The sequence below is a fragment of the Theobroma umbraticum genome, unplaced genomic scaffold (genome assembly GCF_002168275.2).
Source record: "Theobroma umbraticum cultivar Fairchild unplaced genomic scaffold, ASM216827v3 scaffold_25.0, whole genome shotgun sequence".
Lineage (NCBI taxonomy): Eukaryota > Viridiplantae > Streptophyta > Magnoliopsida > Malvales > Malvaceae > Theobroma > Theobroma umbraticum.
This window is the reverse complement of record NW_018397282.1, coordinates 764,961-782,780: the sequence shown is the minus strand read 5'-3', so window position 1 is coordinate 782,780 and position 17,820 is coordinate 764,961. Positions and strand designations below refer to the sequence as shown.

The 17,820-nt window shown below is 35.2% G+C and overlaps 1 protein-coding gene across 3 annotated transcripts in view; it reads right to left on the bottom strand.

Annotated features, from left to right (window-relative positions):
* Nucleotides 1-1,957: 1,957 nt before the first annotated feature.
* The window catches only part of NUA (nuclear pore anchor), a 38,204-nt gene continuing 22,341 nt past the window's right edge, over nt 1,958-17,820 (bottom strand). For 2 of the 3 annotated variants that reach the window (XM_021443878.2, XM_021443879.2), the window contains exons 24-48: nt 17,501-17,542; nt 17,343-17,396; nt 15,612-15,791; nt 15,404-15,451; nt 14,238-14,288; nt 12,940-13,020; nt 12,785-12,859; nt 12,513-12,697; nt 12,334-12,436; nt 11,550-11,666; nt 9,443-9,535; nt 8,516-8,674; nt 8,373-8,426; nt 7,686-7,799; nt 7,405-7,482; nt 7,126-7,275; nt 6,974-7,045; nt 6,038-6,193; nt 5,888-5,941; nt 5,641-5,728; nt 5,495-5,568; nt 5,283-5,411; nt 4,534-4,638; nt 3,566-3,740; nt 1,958-3,485 (exon numbers count right to left, since the gene is read on the bottom strand). In XM_021443878.2, the coding sequence (XP_021299553.1) occupies nt 2,092-3,485; nt 3,566-3,740; nt 4,534-4,638; nt 5,283-5,411; nt 5,495-5,568; nt 5,641-5,728; nt 5,888-5,941; nt 6,038-6,193; nt 6,974-7,045; nt 7,126-7,275; nt 7,405-7,482; nt 7,686-7,799; nt 8,373-8,426; nt 8,516-8,674; nt 9,443-9,535; nt 11,550-11,666; nt 12,334-12,436; nt 12,513-12,697; nt 12,785-12,859; nt 12,940-13,020; nt 14,238-14,288; nt 15,404-15,451; nt 15,612-15,791; nt 17,343-17,396; nt 17,501-17,542 (3,831 nt within the window). In that variant the 3' untranslated portion in view covers nt 1,958-2,091. The remainder of the gene's footprint in view (nt 3,486-3,565; nt 3,741-4,533; nt 4,639-5,282; nt 5,412-5,494; nt 5,569-5,640; nt 5,729-5,887; nt 5,942-6,037; nt 6,194-6,973; nt 7,046-7,125; nt 7,276-7,404; nt 7,483-7,685; nt 7,800-8,372; nt 8,427-8,515; nt 8,675-9,442; nt 9,536-11,549; nt 11,667-12,333; nt 12,437-12,512; nt 12,698-12,784; nt 12,860-12,939; nt 13,021-14,237; nt 14,289-15,403; nt 15,452-15,611; nt 15,792-17,342; nt 17,397-17,500; nt 17,543-17,820) is intronic. The other variant, XM_021443880.2, reaches the window with a different exon arrangement.

Sequence of the window (17,820 nt, the reverse complement as noted above, 5' to 3'; positions counted from 1 at the left end):
CATTTTCTCCATCTTTGAGATAAAACTGGGCAAAGTGGTATAAAAAGGTTGTAGCTCTGTCTCTTAGCTTTCTAATGGCCTAAGAATTGCATCATTTGGATTTCTAGAACGAGTGTTATGCTCCAAATACCACATGTATGAATAAGGCCTGAACTCCTTAAACACCTTTCTTCACCTAATTAAGCTTTATTCTTCTAGAGTCCTCTAAACCCATACCTTAGAAGCTAGATTGCACTAGTCTTAACGCCAAATTCTCCACTCCAAGCCAGCGAGCAAAGAATGCGAAATCTGGTGAAAATCATATTTCGAAGTTATTAACCGATTAAATCAAAAAATAATTAGTAAAAACGTTCAATCTTACCTCTAGAATGGTTTTCCAAGCTCCAAATGGCCTCAGATGGCTCAAGAATTCAATTTATGTGTTAAGGTTTGGGTTTCTAAAGAGAAAAAAAAAAAGAGAAAGAGAGTTGAGAGAAAGGAATAAGGTGAAATGACCTAAACCCCTTTTGATTTTTTCCTTCTCTCTATGATGTATCGATACATTTAGCAATATCTCAATATATCTGTTCTAATTTCGAATGAATGTATTTATGCATTGAGGTAATATATTGATACATTTCAAGCAGAATGGCCTTGGGGGTTCTCTGCTTCAAATGTATCAATACATTGAGGCAACATATCAATACATATTCATCCTTTGCCAAATTTATCGATACTTCCTTAAATGTATCAATAAAATTCCTCCAAAACACCTCATGTTGTTCTTCCTACCAAGAATGTATCGATGCATAAGGAGATGTATCAATACATTTTCTCTTATAGGCAGCCAAGTTTAACACCCCAAAATTATTCCTTGTTAATATCCCAAACACCTAAATTCACAATCATAGCATCAAACTTATATCAAAACCTCAAACTATGAGATTTATCACATATTTTCTCAAAATTTGCCTATGTGTCCATTTATCTACATATATATCCTCAAACACTTAGCATACATAGCATATCATCCATTAACTTAATTTACATCGGAAATTGGGAGTGTTACATTTATCTTGCAACGATGGACCCTATTTGGATATATCAACAGGAGTTTAAACTTCATTATATCATTTAAAAGAAATTGAACGTTTAGAATATGAATTTCATTCAAATAAGCTTAGAAAGTCTCTCTCTCTCTGTCTCTATATATATACATGAAAGATGCATTATGATTTTGTATAAATTTTTAAAATAAATTATTGAAATCATTATATGTTTTATGTCTTTTGAATGTTTAAACTATTATTTCGAATTACGTTCACAAATGATGTAATATGAGTTGTTTAGAATCTTTTAAGAAATTCGAATAAATGGATAAAAAAAACCCAAATTGTGGTTTCATTTCCTCTATCTATGCTTATTTGAGTGTTATTTTCTTAACTTCGGTTAGATTACTTGCAAAGCTTTGTGGGTCACTATATTGTGTACATTTTTTTGGATTAAGATTCGATGAGTTAATCTACTCGATTGAAGTGTACATGAAAGGTAGGGCATTGGCTACTTTTTGGACCTGTTCTTGTGCATTTGAGGCATAACATCAATTGGAATAACTTGTTTTTGTTGTAAACCAATAAAAAAAAAAGGATATGTTAATCATACACCTATGACCTAATTACGTATGATATGCTATATTATGCTATGTTTGTATGTTTAAGTAATAGAAGGTCGGGCATTGGCTTTCCCCTTTTAATGTCACTGGGCTAACTTTATTAAATAAATTATTGCTTTTATATTTTTAAATTGAAATTAAAAATAAAAATACAATTTTTACATTAAAATAACAATTTAAATCGGCCGGTCGCGCTACGTATTGGTGTAACACTTAATGTCCAAGCTTGGCCCAAAGCTCGCGGCTTGGACATGTAATCCCGCGTAGGGACAACTTCCAAGGAAAGTCATAAGTTTAACAGAATCGTTTTTCGTAAATAATTAACAATAAGATAATCAATTTTGAATGTCTATGTCCATGCGGATAGTTTTAAAAGATTGTTTTTTTTAAAAAAAAGTATTAACATTTTATCCTCTCCCTCCCAACACAATAAAGCTTCCTCACTGTTTTTCAGAATTTTGTCCACGCCCACGCCCGCTGCGTCCACGGGCTCGGCCGCGCATTGCTGGTCTTCCCCGACCTCTACTTGAGGAGGGAAGCACTCCTGCCTGCCTTAGCATGGCTCTCTCCCTCGCTCGCTCTTGTAGATTTACCAAAGTTGAGGTTGCACCTACAGGAGATGTTTGTTTTACATCTTCTGCTTCTGGTGCAGCACTTGAACCAATGTGCTTTGAGGCCTCAGTGTCTGGCGGACCACTTGTTGAAGCAGGCTTTGAGACCTCGGTCTCTGGAGGAACACTTGCAGACGCAGGCTTTGTAACCTCGGCGTCTGGCTGAACACTTGTTGGGGCAGGCTCAGCAGTCCCAGTGGCAGCTTCAGGCATCTGATCCGTCTCCACTGCAGTCTGGTGATTACCGTCATTTAACTTATCAAATCCTTCAGCAACAATCTCTTCAGCTACATCACCTTCATTATTCTTCTCATCATTTACATCAGGAGAGTTATCACCTTCTACTGCTGCAGTTAATAGAGCTTCATCATCAATCCTAGAAGGTGAAGCCGAAGGAACTAGCTCTTGCTGACTGTCCCCAATTTCAGAGCATCCCACCCCATTGTGCACATCAGCACCTCCTTCAATTTCTGCTACCGCCTCAGGGACCAGTTCTCCTTCTTCCCTCTCACTCTCAGTTTCAAGCAAGAGCTGTTGGCTATCTTGCTCAGGCAGATTCTTTGATTCGTCGTCAACCGCCATCTCAGTTCCACTTGGCCTATCCAACATCTCATCTAACATATTGTTTTTATTTTCCAGCAATTCAACCTCATTTATGCCATCTAATTGGGGTTCCTTTGGTTCATCAGATTTCTCCTCCATTGTTTCAGCCTCTTCCTTCTCCACATCAACAACCTCTTCATTTGAACCTTGAGCTACATCAGCAACAGTATCATAAGCTTCTTCAGTTACTTGTGTGGAACCAAGATTTTCTAAAAGAGCAGCAGCTTGACCTTCAGCAGCCTCTGGTGGGGAATCTGAGCCTCTAGGTTTCTTGAGAACTGGTACAGCCACGTCAGTACTCGTCTCCCCCCGAACAGGTAAATCCTCGCGCAACTCAGAAGCAGCTGAAGCTAGACGTTTGCGAACTGGTTGATTTTGTTGAGCAAGAGTTCCTTGAGCATCACCATCAAGAGATGTAGCTTCTGACATCTCCACATAACCTTGTGGCTCTTCGGCTTTGACAAAATGTGGGCGGACAAGTTTCCTCCCGGTTTTACGAGTTTCAATATTGGTTTTAGGTAAAATAGATCTCCTCTCTTCTAATGCTTTAGCTGGCTGATGGTGACTTGTTGCAGGGGCAGTTGAGGATGCAATAATAGGATCATGATGAGGTACTGTACCTGACAGTTAAATTAACTTGTCATGGAAGAGCTGAAAAATATAGGAAGACAGTTTTCAGAAAAATAAACTAAGAGACAACCTGCAGAGGTGGATACAGAAGGGTCAACCAAAGGAACGTCTCCAGAGATAGAGCCAGTTCCAAGCTCATTCAGAATTGAACGTGCTACTCTTTCAAAATCCTCTGCAGCAGATAAATATGAAGAAGCATGATCATCAGAGATGGTGCCAGAAAGAAGCTGAACCACAGAGGTACCCTGCAAAAATAAATCCAGTAAGAACTTTAAAAAAATTAAATAAATAAGTCCAGTAAGAAACCTGAATTACGAGGTCAACACTGAAAAAGTATTTAATACAGAAACCATAACAGTGAGTAGGCATCAAGGTGGTAACTCTCCCTTTTTCTTATTTAGATCTGTTTTTCAAGATATGAAACCAATATTACTAATATGCTTAACTGCTACAGTCAGAAAGTAAGGGAAGACGGCAGTTTTGCCTCTCTCAAGGCAAGATTGAACCCTAAAGTCCCTCTGAACTATTAATAAGTGTTTCCGCTCAAGGACCTCAACTTTTTTAAAAGCAATTAACAAATTGACACTTAAACAGGTATTGAACTCACTGCTGCAGCAAAGAAACTAAACAAAGAATTAAAAGAAAAAAAAAAAAAGTTCCTTAGTTGATAAAAAATTAAGAAATTAAAAGAAGAAATGTAATGACAATAATCTCACTTGTCATCTCTTTGTTGGACTCGTGAATCTCACTTGAGGTGTTTGTGTATGCATGTGAGATTTATCTTTCCTCTAGATAAAAAGAGGACTAATTCACTTTTCTTCCATTTTATTTTTCTCTACAATAATTTCTGTTAGGAATAAAGAAATTAGTGTGATTTTGAAAGCAATTTTTTTATCTTTTGCATTTTAGTCTCCGCGTGTAAAGAAAAGACATGGATAAAAATTGATGTATAAATGACTAATAGAAGAAACCAGACCCTTTTACTCACCAAAACAAAATGAGAAACCTAAATAATATAAACATCACAACTTCTTTTACCTCTGGAAGATTGCCTTCAGCATGTTTGAGCTTCTCTAGTTCTTCTGAGAGGCGCTTCAAAGCCTGCTGATACTTCTCAAGCTCACTTAAAACGGTTGCTTTTCCCTGCAATACATTAACATTAAGAGCAGTGCAAACATAAAACTAACATTAGTAGAGACAGAACTTATGAGCAAAATTCTGTTGTCTATCTTAAAGTGAACAAATTCGGAGCAAAATACGACAGTTCGATTCTTCTTAAGAGAGCAATCAAGCCAAGCAGAGCCGTGACAGACAAAGCTCAAGCTCGAGTTTGAGCTCAACCAGAGAACTATTTTTCTAGCTTGTGCTTGAGTCAAGAAACTGAGTTACTTAAGCTCATGCAATTAGCCTCATAACTACAACCAAATAAAAAAAAGGTTTGATTAAGCTCGAGTTGATTATTTGTAATTGAGCTCAAATTGACATGTTATTTTTACAAATATTGTTTAATTAATTAGCAATTATATATAATATAAAATACATATATTATCAAAATATTTAAACATACATTAACAAAATAAAAAAGCTCGACTAGGCTCGTGAGCTACTTAAGCAGGCATTAAGAGTACTCAAACTTGGCATGGTTGACTACCCGAGCTCAACTCGACAATGACCAAATTGAGTTCAAGTATTTTCTGAGCCAAGCTCAAGTAGCAAACAAGTATATTAGCTTGTAAATCCCTTCTGCTTCATTAGGGCAAAATATTAGCAAAGAACAAATAGATAACCTTTTCAGTTTTCCTAACAGCTTCCATGATGGTCCGTTCACATTTTATACGCTTTGCTTTCTCATTCTGATGTTCATCCTTTTCTTTCTTCAACTCTTCTCTTGTCCTCTCAACAGTTTTTTCCAGACTCTGCATAAAATAGTAGAAGGAAAAATTGTTTACAAACAAGGAACACAAGAACAAGCCAAACAAAGAAGAATCAACTTAGGCACCTGTATTCTAGTGTCTTTCTCCTCTTTTTCCTTCATGACTTGATCACCAGTCGTATCACTGATGGACCTTCTACCTACATTCAAGAATTCAAAAATCAGCTACAAGATAACTAGATAAAATCATATAATTCTAAGAAAAATCCTACCTTGTTTCAATTCCTCCAACAGTTTAGAAAGAGCTTGATTTTCTTTGCTCATTTGCTCTTTTTCTTTTGTTAAACTCTCAGCTCTCCTCTGGAAGATAAAACAAAAAACACAAAAACCTATTAGGTAATAACACGAGCCATAACAACAACAAAAAAGGAGAAAATTTACAACTACTTCAATTCTCATAACTTCGTAGTTTGAATCAGCAAAAAATACAGTAAGTAATGATTTCCACTTCATCAAAACCTTATGCTGAAGGACAAGCTTCTTCTGCTTCTCCATGTCCGACTTTAGATTAGCCTACACATGAAATAACACAATCAAAAACCCTTTTACATCAAAACTGAACCCTACAAGTTGATGCCTAAAATTACAGAGAAGTGGACACTAAAGTACCTCTAATAGCAAAATATCATTTAACTTTTTATCCTTCTCATTGAGTTCCAACTTGCTGGTCGCAAGATCACGTTCCAATTTTGATATTGTGTCCTCCTTCTTAGAAAGAAGGTTCATGATTTCCTCTATCTGAGCATCCTTCTCTTTCAATTTTTCCTGGTGGAAAATAACGTGCACATAAGAATACAACAAAAAGCAGCCACTTGAGTTAATAGAAAATTATAAGTGCTACCTATAACAGATAGATAGATCTGATGATCAGTCTATTAAAGAAACTTTAAAATCAGCATCCCAGTTCTTACTTCATTTTCTATCCTCATTTTAGCATAAAAGTAATTCTTTAAGTATGTTATTTTCAGCATAGAATTCTATAGTTCTATATACAAATTCACTGTTTCATATTCAGTGTCTTGAAAAAAAAATTTAAGAGCTAAGCAGCAAAGTGTAAGATATAATGTAACCATCAAGTAATGATCATTGCAGACCTCATTCTGACCTACAAAGGCCTCAAAAGAAATGCAAATATATAGGTACATACCAAACTCACAAAAAAATCCATTCTGTGAAAAAAAATTACATCAAAGAATTTTACATTGTAAATGGTTTACAAGCAGTACCAAATCATGCTATTCAAAATTGTCCATAAAACTTTTAGAAAATCGACAATCAAGAACACAAATAGCATATAGTTAAACCATCATCACGTAAAAGACTCAAAAAGGGATAAAAAGAAAAGGATAACTTTAGCAGTTAATAGAAATATGAAAACGATGGAATCTTTCAAAATCAAAGGAAAAACTGAAATGATTAATGTTTTTCATAAGGAACTTAAATGATTAATTATGAAATAAAAGAATGTGATTCTAAAAGTTCTCATACAAATTCAGCTCAAATACTTGAAACAGGTTGATATGCATTCATAAAAGCCCATCTCACCTCTTTATGTTGAACATCATTTTTCAGGCGATCATAGTCTTCCACATCAATGTTTTTAAACCTCTCAAGTAACTTCACAGAAGAGTAAATGTTAGAATGTTGAAAAAAGGCAGATAGAAAAAGCAGTCTACACTTTAAAACTGTGTTCATACCTCAGAGACCCTCTTTTCCAAGAGATCTCTCCCTGTCCGATAGATTTCAATTTCCTTTTTAGAAGCTTCAACCTCAATTTGTCTCTTCATCAGCTCGCTCTCTAGAGTTTCAGATTCAATCCTAATTTTTTGAGCTACCTCGCGTAAATTCTATAAGCACAACAAGGTAAACTTGTAAATTGATGAATATCACAAATAAAAATGCTGTCATCACAAAGTGATTACATTCAATTTTTCTTTAAATGATCCTAGAATGCCAGCTTTCCTCCTAAGACATACCTGGCATTCCTCAAAATTGTGCTTGTTCTCTTCTCTAAGCTGCATGTTGCTTTCACGGAGTAAATTCATTTCCCTAACCTGCAAAGATTCCAGTAATGCAACTTTGAGGGCTGGGAACAAAACTATTTTGTAAGGCAATATTAAAGAGATAGGGGTGCACTAGACATCAGGAAAACCAATAAATGCTAGGTCTCTGAAAGGTAGTGAAAGTTGGGGAAAAGAAATATCATAAAGGAGTAAAAGCATGAACACTACTATTTTGGCAAGAAGTTAGGAAGAACCTGATGTTGTAAAGACTTGATCTCTTCCTCTGTCATCAATACTGCTCTTATGTTGGCACGCTCAGCATTAAGTGTGGCTTGGGCAGTTTGTGCTGCCTTAAGAGCATTCTCAAGCTACACAGTGAATGCAACAAATTTATCAAATGAAACCATTCAATGGAAAAAGGGAATTGCTATGCCATTATAAAGCCTACATTTTATACATCAAATTGTTATCACAAAAATGAAACAATACAAAGAGCACACAACATTTGATGACTTCTCATTTGAGGCATCAACCTGTTAAAACATTAGAGATCTAAAAAATTGCTGTTTACATCATCTTTCATTCCCAAACCTCTTTTGAACCAGCAACCAAACAGCAACCTAAAATACAAACTTCCAGTAAACCTAGAAGCATCCCTAATGTTGTACATAGAATCCATTCACATAATACTAGTCAAAGGCAATCCAAGATGACAAGTTTTCATGTAAGAAAAACTATAAACAAATTTATTCCTTCATCAATTGGGGAAAACACTTACTAGATGTTCAGCAAATAAGACCCCAGAAAATTAATTTGCTAATTTTTTTTATTTCAGAATAAAGGCAAAAACACATACAGGTTGATAGAAACCCAAAGTTGAAGATGACATGGTATGCATCAAAATATGCACTTTGGTTAATTTATGGGAAGGAATTACTAACTTGTGATTGCAACCGTAACTTCTCCTGCTTCAACAAAGAAATCTCCGTTTCTGCCTATTGAATATCAGACAACATCAGAAAATAAATGCAGCAAGAAAAAGACAGAAAAAGAGACAGACTAAAAAAGTCCAATAAGAGCTTACTATTTCTTTCGTCCGTCGGAGGTAATTAACCACGTTCTGCAAACCAGAATCACCAAGAGGATCTTGAACGGCGCTTCCAGACAAAATTACAGAAGAACCACGATCTTTCTCAGCCAACTGAATGTGAAAAGCCTCAATCCTACTGTGCAATATTTTGTTCTGCAGAACAGATATAAGAACGGATCATATCTAAACTCTTACAAAACTACTAGCATTTGTCTATTTAATTGCATAAAATTAATAATACAAAATAAATTTTAGAATAGGAAAACCAACAAGAGAAAAAGATTCCTCACAAAAATCATTTCATGTTTCAAATGCAAATAATAATAAAGCAGAAGCAAATAGTAGCAGGAAGACATGCATGAACCTTCTGAATTCCCTTCCTAGGTGTACCTCATAGGTGTCTTATTTCTCAGCCAAATTGTAAAAATTAAAATGTACAAGTCACTGTTGATAGTTTTACTAGAATGACCTATGCCTAAGAGGAAAATAAATCCTATGGCCCCAACACTGCCATTCACATTTCTTTCAACAATCAAACAAAAAACTCTAGGATGGACATGAGAACCTAAGCAACTGGTCAGTGTCTGAATTAACAGCTGACTAACTGAACCTGTAATTATCGTGACTGTATCTACCATATTCGAATGAGCATGGAACCTATCAAGTTTCCTAAAAGAGAGTCGCTTCTTGTCTATTCTGATTAAACTATTAGCTAGTTTCTCAATGTTAATATTTCTTGGACCCACAAAATTGCTGCATGTCATATGAGGAATAATGAGGATGAGCTATGTTCTATGAGTTAAAATATACAACCTGATACCTCTATCGACTTGTGGAGAAATTGAAAAGACTTTCCAAGTGAGAAATAATGTGGACAGGGAAAGAAGTGAGTAAACAAGGCAACTTCAAAGCAATACTGACCTGTTCATTAAGTTCATCATATTTCTTCTCAGCTTTATCTCTTGATTCCTCAAGGATTGATTTCTCCACCTCCCACTTAGCCTTAAGTTCAGCCTGTAGAGAACATATTCAGGCAACCAAGTCATACTAACACATTTACAAACATTTTATATGAATTTTCAACCAAGAAGCAGAAAACTATGTCACAAAACCACTTGATGAAGCTTAAAAACTGTATTCTACTGAACAATGTCATATGACATGAAAATGTCTACTGAAGGAAACTAATTTAAATCCCCCAACCTAAAAGCCTTAACTTCATGAAACTATAAAAATTGAAATACATGTTTATAAGCATTTTATATGCATGACATATATACATATAAGAATGGACAAATTCAAATTTTGAATTTTTCCAATAACCAGAAAACACAATTTTACTTTATATGCAGTTATTATTATTGACATCAGCATTACCTTTTAAGCATTAACTCGCACTTTGGTTTCATAAAAATCTCAAAAAATGGTAGACCCTTAATTTTTTTAAAATGAATTTAAAGCTTTTTACAATTGCTTCAATGAAAAAGACTATTCTCGGATGTCACATAATGCTTTAAACAATTGGATCGACCGGCTTTTGATACGGTAATAAATAGTCCAGAGTGATTCAATACCTCTACCTACCAAGGACTAGTTTTGCGTAGAGGCTGGCAAGACTACTCTGTAAACAGGGAAAAAAAAACCGTAATCGGTGCGTTTGGTTTTGGTCACCGCTACATGATTAGGTCAGATTGGCCACAATGTGACGGAAGCTTGAGCCAACATGCCTCTATACTCCAGGGGCTCCAGTAGCCCAATTACAGCACCATTGAATTTTCTTCCTTCTTTACCCCTCGCATTGCACCACTTCACCACTCCCTACTGTCCTATCATTTCATCTCCCACCACTGCACTGTCACAGTTTTTATCAAAAACCCATTGAACTACCACAGCTTTTAATCTCACTGACATGCCACCTCATCATCCCAATCTCACCACTATAGTTGCCTAAATGCAAACTAGGCTTAACTAACTAATTTTCAGTGAAAGGTATATCGTAGGCTTCTGCAAGAAGGGTTTGTTAGTAAATAATAACCACAGAACAGTTTAAACTTATAAATTTTGTGGTTCTTGAGATATAATATTTGAATTTTCTTGAATTTCCTATAATTCCCTCAATACCCAAAACCAAAAACATTTTTTCCAAATTTAATGGAGGCATAATTAATATCTTCCCTTAAATTTTCAATAATACATTTATGAGTAATCTACGACACTCTAGAGTTGTCAACAAATTAATGCAAACAGAATTTCAAAGTTTCTTAAATAAACAAAAGAGTTAGGTGTATATGCACAAAAGGCCATGCCCCCTAATAGGCATTACTTACAGACTGGAGTTACTTATACCAAGCCCAGATCAGTGAGGCTCATTTCCATTCTTTAATATTTTGTTCCTTTTATTTTAATACTTGTTTGTCCATAGTTCCTAACTTCTAGAGACTTCTTCTCTCACCACTTTCTAGAACAATCAGTCATAACTGCTTCCTTCTGTTCATTTCTCTCTCCAACTAGACTTCTCTTTCTCTACTTTTCTAATCAATTTGAACTCCTATAGTCCTAAAAAATATTCTTAACACCTCTGATTCTCTGTAATTTCACATCTTACAGACATTTCACAAACTTGAAAAATGTTATTGAGTTTATTTGACTTTGGGATCAATTGGCAGTCTCATGGGTTTGCAAGCGTTGGTGTTGCTAGTTCAGCTTTTCAGGATAATTTTTTCTTGTTTAATAAAAGAGTGGTGCTAGGTGAAAATGGTTTGTGAAGGTAGAGGCAGGACTGGAGATTTTGCATTTGATTTTTTGTGTTTCTGCTTCATGAGATTTTCTTTTCTTTCTTTTTGAGCTGAGCTTGAACAAAAGATTCAAAACCCCACTTAAGCCCAAATGAGCTCAAACTTCTTATCAATTAGACAACATGAGCCTGAGCACAGCCAGGCTCGACTCAGGAGGGCTCATTTCCACCCCTACGCAACACAGAACAATGCAAACAATTGGACATGAACAAAAGACAAGAAAGAATAATTACATTTTCACTTTTATGTGCATCTGCCGATTTACGCAACTCAGATGCCTCCCCCTGCAGTAAAGCCAACGCTTGTGATGTTCTGGTCAGCTCCTGAATGGTTTCTGATTGTAGAATAACCTGTTCAAAATGGATAGCATCAAAGCAATCAAATGCTTTGTTTTTAAATGATGAAAGCAGATGTAAATGATCTCTATTCAGTGAAAAACAAATTAACATTTAAAAAAGAAAGCAGAAACAGAATCCCAAGCGACAGAGAGAGAGAGAGAGAGAGAGAGAAAAAGGAGATGAATGGGGTACGTTAGACTACTATCTTCAGTCCTGTAGATGTCCTCTTTAACATTCAACGTACAGCTCAAAAGAAAATGTAAACAAAAAGGAAGCAGAAAACAAAGGATATTTTACTTAAGCGTGGCTTAATGGCTTTTGGGCACCCTCTCATCTTAGAAAAGTAAATGCCTAGACACCAAAGGTTAGTGCCTGAGCATGGCTGGCATTACTTAGAGGGTGGCAGGGGCTTTTGCTCTCTGGTGCCTTTAGTGCCCACAGAAGCACCTCGACTACCATGCATATAACTTAACCTCTATGGAGCACTAAGACTGATATGATGATCAAGGAATGTAACAGAAGAAGCGGAGCCTCAATAATAACCATTTCAACAATTTTGAAAGGATACTTCCTATTTCAGTACGAACAAGGCACTACAACTATTAGAACAATGACATGACTTGATTGAGTTAAACATTTACACAACATTTGTCTTGTCTACCGTGCGCATTGAACAAACCTGTCTTTCATAATTAGCTTGAGCTGCACGCCACTTTTCATGCTCCTTCTCCAGGTTCTCTTTCATAGAAGAAATTTGAATCTCCAATGCCACAATTTGAGAACTATATGGAAAAGGCAGAAAATAAGAAACCATAGAGAATCAAAATAACTTCATAACATAAAGTCGGCGAATTCGACCTTTTAACTGCAGTTTCCTCCTTTAAACTTGTAATTTCAGCTGATGCAGATGAAAGAGCCTCTTGCTTTCCTGCAGTCACAGAGGCTACTTCCTCTGATTTCAAAGAGGATTCATTCTCAAGTTCAGAAACCCTTTCTCTAAGTGAACCAAGCTCAGCTTCTAAAGATCCCTTTAACTTTTCAGCCTACCAAATTAAGAAAGAATATATATATAGATTAGCTAAACAATTACAAAAAGTTCATCTGCCAAAAGCTAACATATTGCACAGTACCTCATTCTTAAAACTTTCATGTGTGAGCTCCATTTGCTTCAATGCAGCCTCATTAATTTGTGCTATGTTCTTATACTGTAAAAAGCAACATATTATACCATCACATTATTTCTACCATTATTAAAATCCAAAATGCTCACAATGTTGACAACAACCTGCAGCATGTGATCCCTGTTAGCCTTTGCTTCCTCCTTTAGTGTCTCTATCTCTTCCCTTGTCATCGGCAGTTCTACAACCTAGAGGACATTTAGCCAAACGATGAAAACCACCATTAGAACCAAAGTCAACACAATATACAATTCATCTGCAGTGAAACTCAAGAGCAACAACATACAAAATTACAGATCAAAAAGACTCCAACCAAATACAATCAAAATTCAAACACAGCAACACATACAACCGGCACATTTTAACATGTAATTCGAAAACATAATTAAAGGTACATCTTCTTAGCAAGCAAAAAATATATTTTAAGATCTAAGAAACATTATTGACATTGTAGTCTAGTATTTAGACCTAACTCAGTAATGGCTCTGGATTTAATTAGATCAAGTTCGAATTCAGTTAAATAAATTCAGGTCAAGTCAACTTTTTAGTCAATATTGATAGGGTTGTTTTTGGTATTAATTGTCCAAGTTTCAGGTTGCATCAGATGAGGATCAGCCTTCAGCTTTTTCCACCTCTAGCTTTATGTAACAGACTTGGCCATCTTACAAACATACACTAAATAGAGCGAAATAATATATATGCGATTCCAGGTAAAGAAATTCATCTCTACACATACGGAAGCTTTAAACTAAATGAGTCAAATCTTCAATCCAATATGATAATTTATGCAGTACATATTTCAAAAGTTAAATTGGCATGCTAATAAATGATTTTGATGCACAAGAATATTTCTTAAGAAGAGGGAGCTCTCTCATGCCGGTCTGATTAAGACAATTGTGACAAGACCTCCATTACCAGAATCTTGAAAGTCTCATCTTACAACAAAAAGGATCAGCCTTCATATTGGTTTCTACGACTAGGAGCTAAGGACCTAAGTCCAAAGTAGTTGTATGTACATAGAAAATCAGACTATTCTTTTCCCTCTATTTTTTTTTTTTTTACTTTATTTTTTTGTGGAAAACAACCATTCTGTCCTTGAAATGGTACGCATTTTAGTTTGAGTCACCTTCAAATAGCCATACTTTCTTTTCGATTGTTCTCTCAATTTTCCTCTGGACAAAACTTTGTTGCATCAGACTGAAATATTACCATCTTAAAAAATACTGCAACAATAATTTTGGCTGCATTACAAATAATAATTTCAAAAGCTGCTGAATATAATCAAATGCCAGAGTGGCCATAAAGAATGTAACAAGCAGACAGCATTCGCCATGAAGCACAATACACACACCTCCATGAGAGTATTACTAAAGACAAATGAAATTGATAATTGAAGAACACTGACCTCATTTGTTGAAACAGAGGATGGCACAGTACCACCATCTATCTCCAAAATCTGCATCAGATTACCAGTAAACATTCACCAAGAAAGCCAAATCAGATGCAAGGGAGACATACTAAACAATGCAAAAAGTCCTTTATCAAAATGTAGAAAAATGAAACGGAGGGAGAGAGGGGGCAGAATAAGAGCAAAAGAACAGTTGAGGAGAGAAAATAGAGAGAGAAAATAGGAGTAAACTCTTTTTACCAAAATCCAGACATTGTAAATTAGGAAATCAAACTTAACCATGAGCGATGGGAGATCAAAGCATACTGCAGATGAGATAGAAGATTTTGGCATTTTTAAATGTTTTCTAAGTCAAAATAATTCCAAATCAAAGTTCCATCAAACTATAGTTGCTGGATGTAGAATCAAAGTAGATATGCCGGTGGTTAGAACTTGAGATTTTCCGATATGAAGTTCAAACCTTAGGAATGAGTACTGGGTATAGGGCCCAGAAAGGGATACCTCTAGTTATGTAACTCAAGGCCCAGGGGCTTTCATTAGTACCACAAAAATAATTAGTTTGCAGAGGTGGAACCTCATTAGAATTAGTGTTCTAGCGTTGAAGCCTAGAAAAAATTACCATTCAAAAGCTACACAAAGGCTTTCCCAAAATTAATCACCTGATACATTCACAAACCAAAGCATTTTCCCCAATCCTTAAAAGCCCTGAGAAACTTAACCCCAGAGACGTTGAATTTATCAACATTTACCCACATTATTCTTCTCTTCTCCTTCAATTAATCAACAGATATATTGAGCATAGAAGATGGTAAAATTTAATAGCAGAGAAAAAGCCAAAAAGTGCTCCAAGGACGAAGTTTGATCTCAAATATAAAAATGAAAGAGAGTTTAACTCAACATCAACCAAGGATAAAATCTCAGGAAGTAGTCAATGAAAGTTCAGGAGGCAGAAAAACAAACCCTAAATGACCACTGTAAACAACAAAGTCGCAGACAGGAGAAAAAAAAAAAAAGAAAACGCACTACTGATGGAGAAATTTCTATAAACACATTACAAAGAACAAAGAAGAAAAAATACACTTCAATAGCAGTAAACTTAACGGCTCATGTGGTAAAACAGTGCTTCACTAACATAAGAAAATAGAGAAAATAGAAAATATTACCTTAACATCAGAAGATTTAAGCTTTTTCTCCAAATCAGAGAGTCTGGCCTGATACAAATATATATTAAGAAAAACAATCAGACCAAAATCCCCTTTAAAAGGAAAAATATTTCTCAAGTGACTGCAAAAGGAACGTACATATAACTCCTAGAGCAGATAAAAACAAGCAGTGCAAAAATCAAGATACAGTTTAAATAACAGAAATTACCTCAGAAATCGCGGCCCTTGCCTCAGCAGCTGCACAAGCATGCAAGGCATTAGCCAGTTCTTTTCCTATTTCTTCAACTTGTTTCATAGCATTTTTCAGAGTCTGCTCACGGTCAGACATTAGCGTACGAACATTATCCCTCTCTTCTTGCAGTTGTTTCTTAGCTTCAGCCCATTCTTTCTACAAAATTCAGTTGAGCCAACAATAAAATGTGGTTAATTCATGAAGCTAAGGACAAAAGTTGGTCATGAAAAGAACTGCATCAGCATCTCTCAAGAAAGCAGACCAATGTCCAAAAACAGCAAAATAAATTCTTTCAACAAAGATTTTACCAATCATTCAAAGGAAGAGATGTATCTGTTAAGTGAAACTAGACTTCACAGATATCCCATACCAAACATATTTCTCAACCGATGATAACAAACATCAGAATTTCATTAAAACTATGTCACACATCCACACCCATGCCATAACAGTGTTTGTTTTTCCCCCTTTTCCATGTATACAGAAATCAGGTCAAACTTAATTAAAGCAACACACATAGAAATCAATAAAAAACTTATAAAATGAACCAAGGAGATATATAGATATACACACGCACGCACACACGCGCGCACGCGCACACACACACACACACATGTAAATGTATGTATACATAATGCATACACGCACCCACAAACATATAAACAAAAACTCCTACGTATTATGTATAATAAGCGTAATATATAATTTGGTAACAGACTCTAAAGACTGCTTCATTTAATTCACGAACATGTTCAATACAATTCTACAAAACATGCATTATCGCATGCGATAGAATTTAGGCCCAAGGGAGATCTTTTAAAATATAATACTTCCACCTAGGCTCTTTTTTATTATTGCCACTTGTTGCCATCTGAAACTTCCTGCACCAATAAACAAAATAAAAATCAATTGTCATTATAATAGCTTAAGGAGAAAATATATACTAGCAAAAGTTTATTTTTATGGAATACAGGTTGAACGTATGTGCTCCACTTTTAGACAATCAAAGTTCATGGGAAAAAAAAAAAGTTCTAATTTTTTGGGTCATAAAAACAGAAACTATGCCCCCTGTTCTGAAAAAAAAAAAAAAGACAGACATATACCTCCTGTTTTGAAAGGCTAAGCAAAAACATGTTTATGTGCTTTTGGAAAGATATAGATTGAAGAAAAGAAAGGAAAAAAAAAAAGGCAGAAAATGTTGACAGAAAGAAGAGTAAAAACTTTTAATCAAATAAAATGATTGAATAAACAGAAGGGAAGAGGCAAAGGAATCAAGAAACAGAAGACATAAAACATACCTTTTTCAAATGAAGCAAAATCTGAGTCTTGATTTCTTTACGGTCCCTTGTTTGCGGTTGAATACTCAAAACTGAATGTTGAGATTACCTGATTTTCTACTATTAAAGGTACAGCTAAAAAAGAACGGAAAAAGAAATCAAAAGAGACACTTCAATCAGGCAGGCCTTCTTTGCGTCTTCAGCCTTACAAAAAAGTGTGCCTCGGCACAGCAGTCATGCACCTGATCAAAGGTGCCTCACCCAAATGTATGAGGCACTTTAGGGCACAGCTCCTTAACAAAACTGATTGCATCAAGATCAATAGAAGAAAATATTTCAAGGATATCTAATTAACCCAACCAAATTTTTCCATAACCTTACACTAAACAAAGATCTCTTTAATAATGCAAAATAAACCCAACAAACACACCTCTATTTGTATTACATACTCCTCTTGTCTCCTTCTATCCATAGCTCTTGCTTCCTATAAAATCAGAAAACAGGGTGATACAATGATAATACTTGCCAAGTAAACACAATGAGGGAACAAAAAACATATTCCTAACAAAATAATTAAAGATGAGTTACCTCACGAACTTCCTCGGCACTCTGAATAGTATCCAAACTAGCCTGCATATAATAACATTGAATTTTTAAAGTACTGATAAAATGCAAAAGAAAAGATAATGTTTAGTTGTTGCTTTTCTTACTTGCTTTTTGCTTTTGGAAACAAAAAACAAATGGTTTGTTTCTACAGAAAAAGCAAACAATATTTTTCAAGATTTAAAAATTAAAAATGTAATTTATTGGGCTAAAAAAATTATGGTTTGACTTTTATATAGAACAATTATGTTAAAATTACTATTTCATTTTAATTATTTGTTAATTGTTGATCAATTATGAATTTG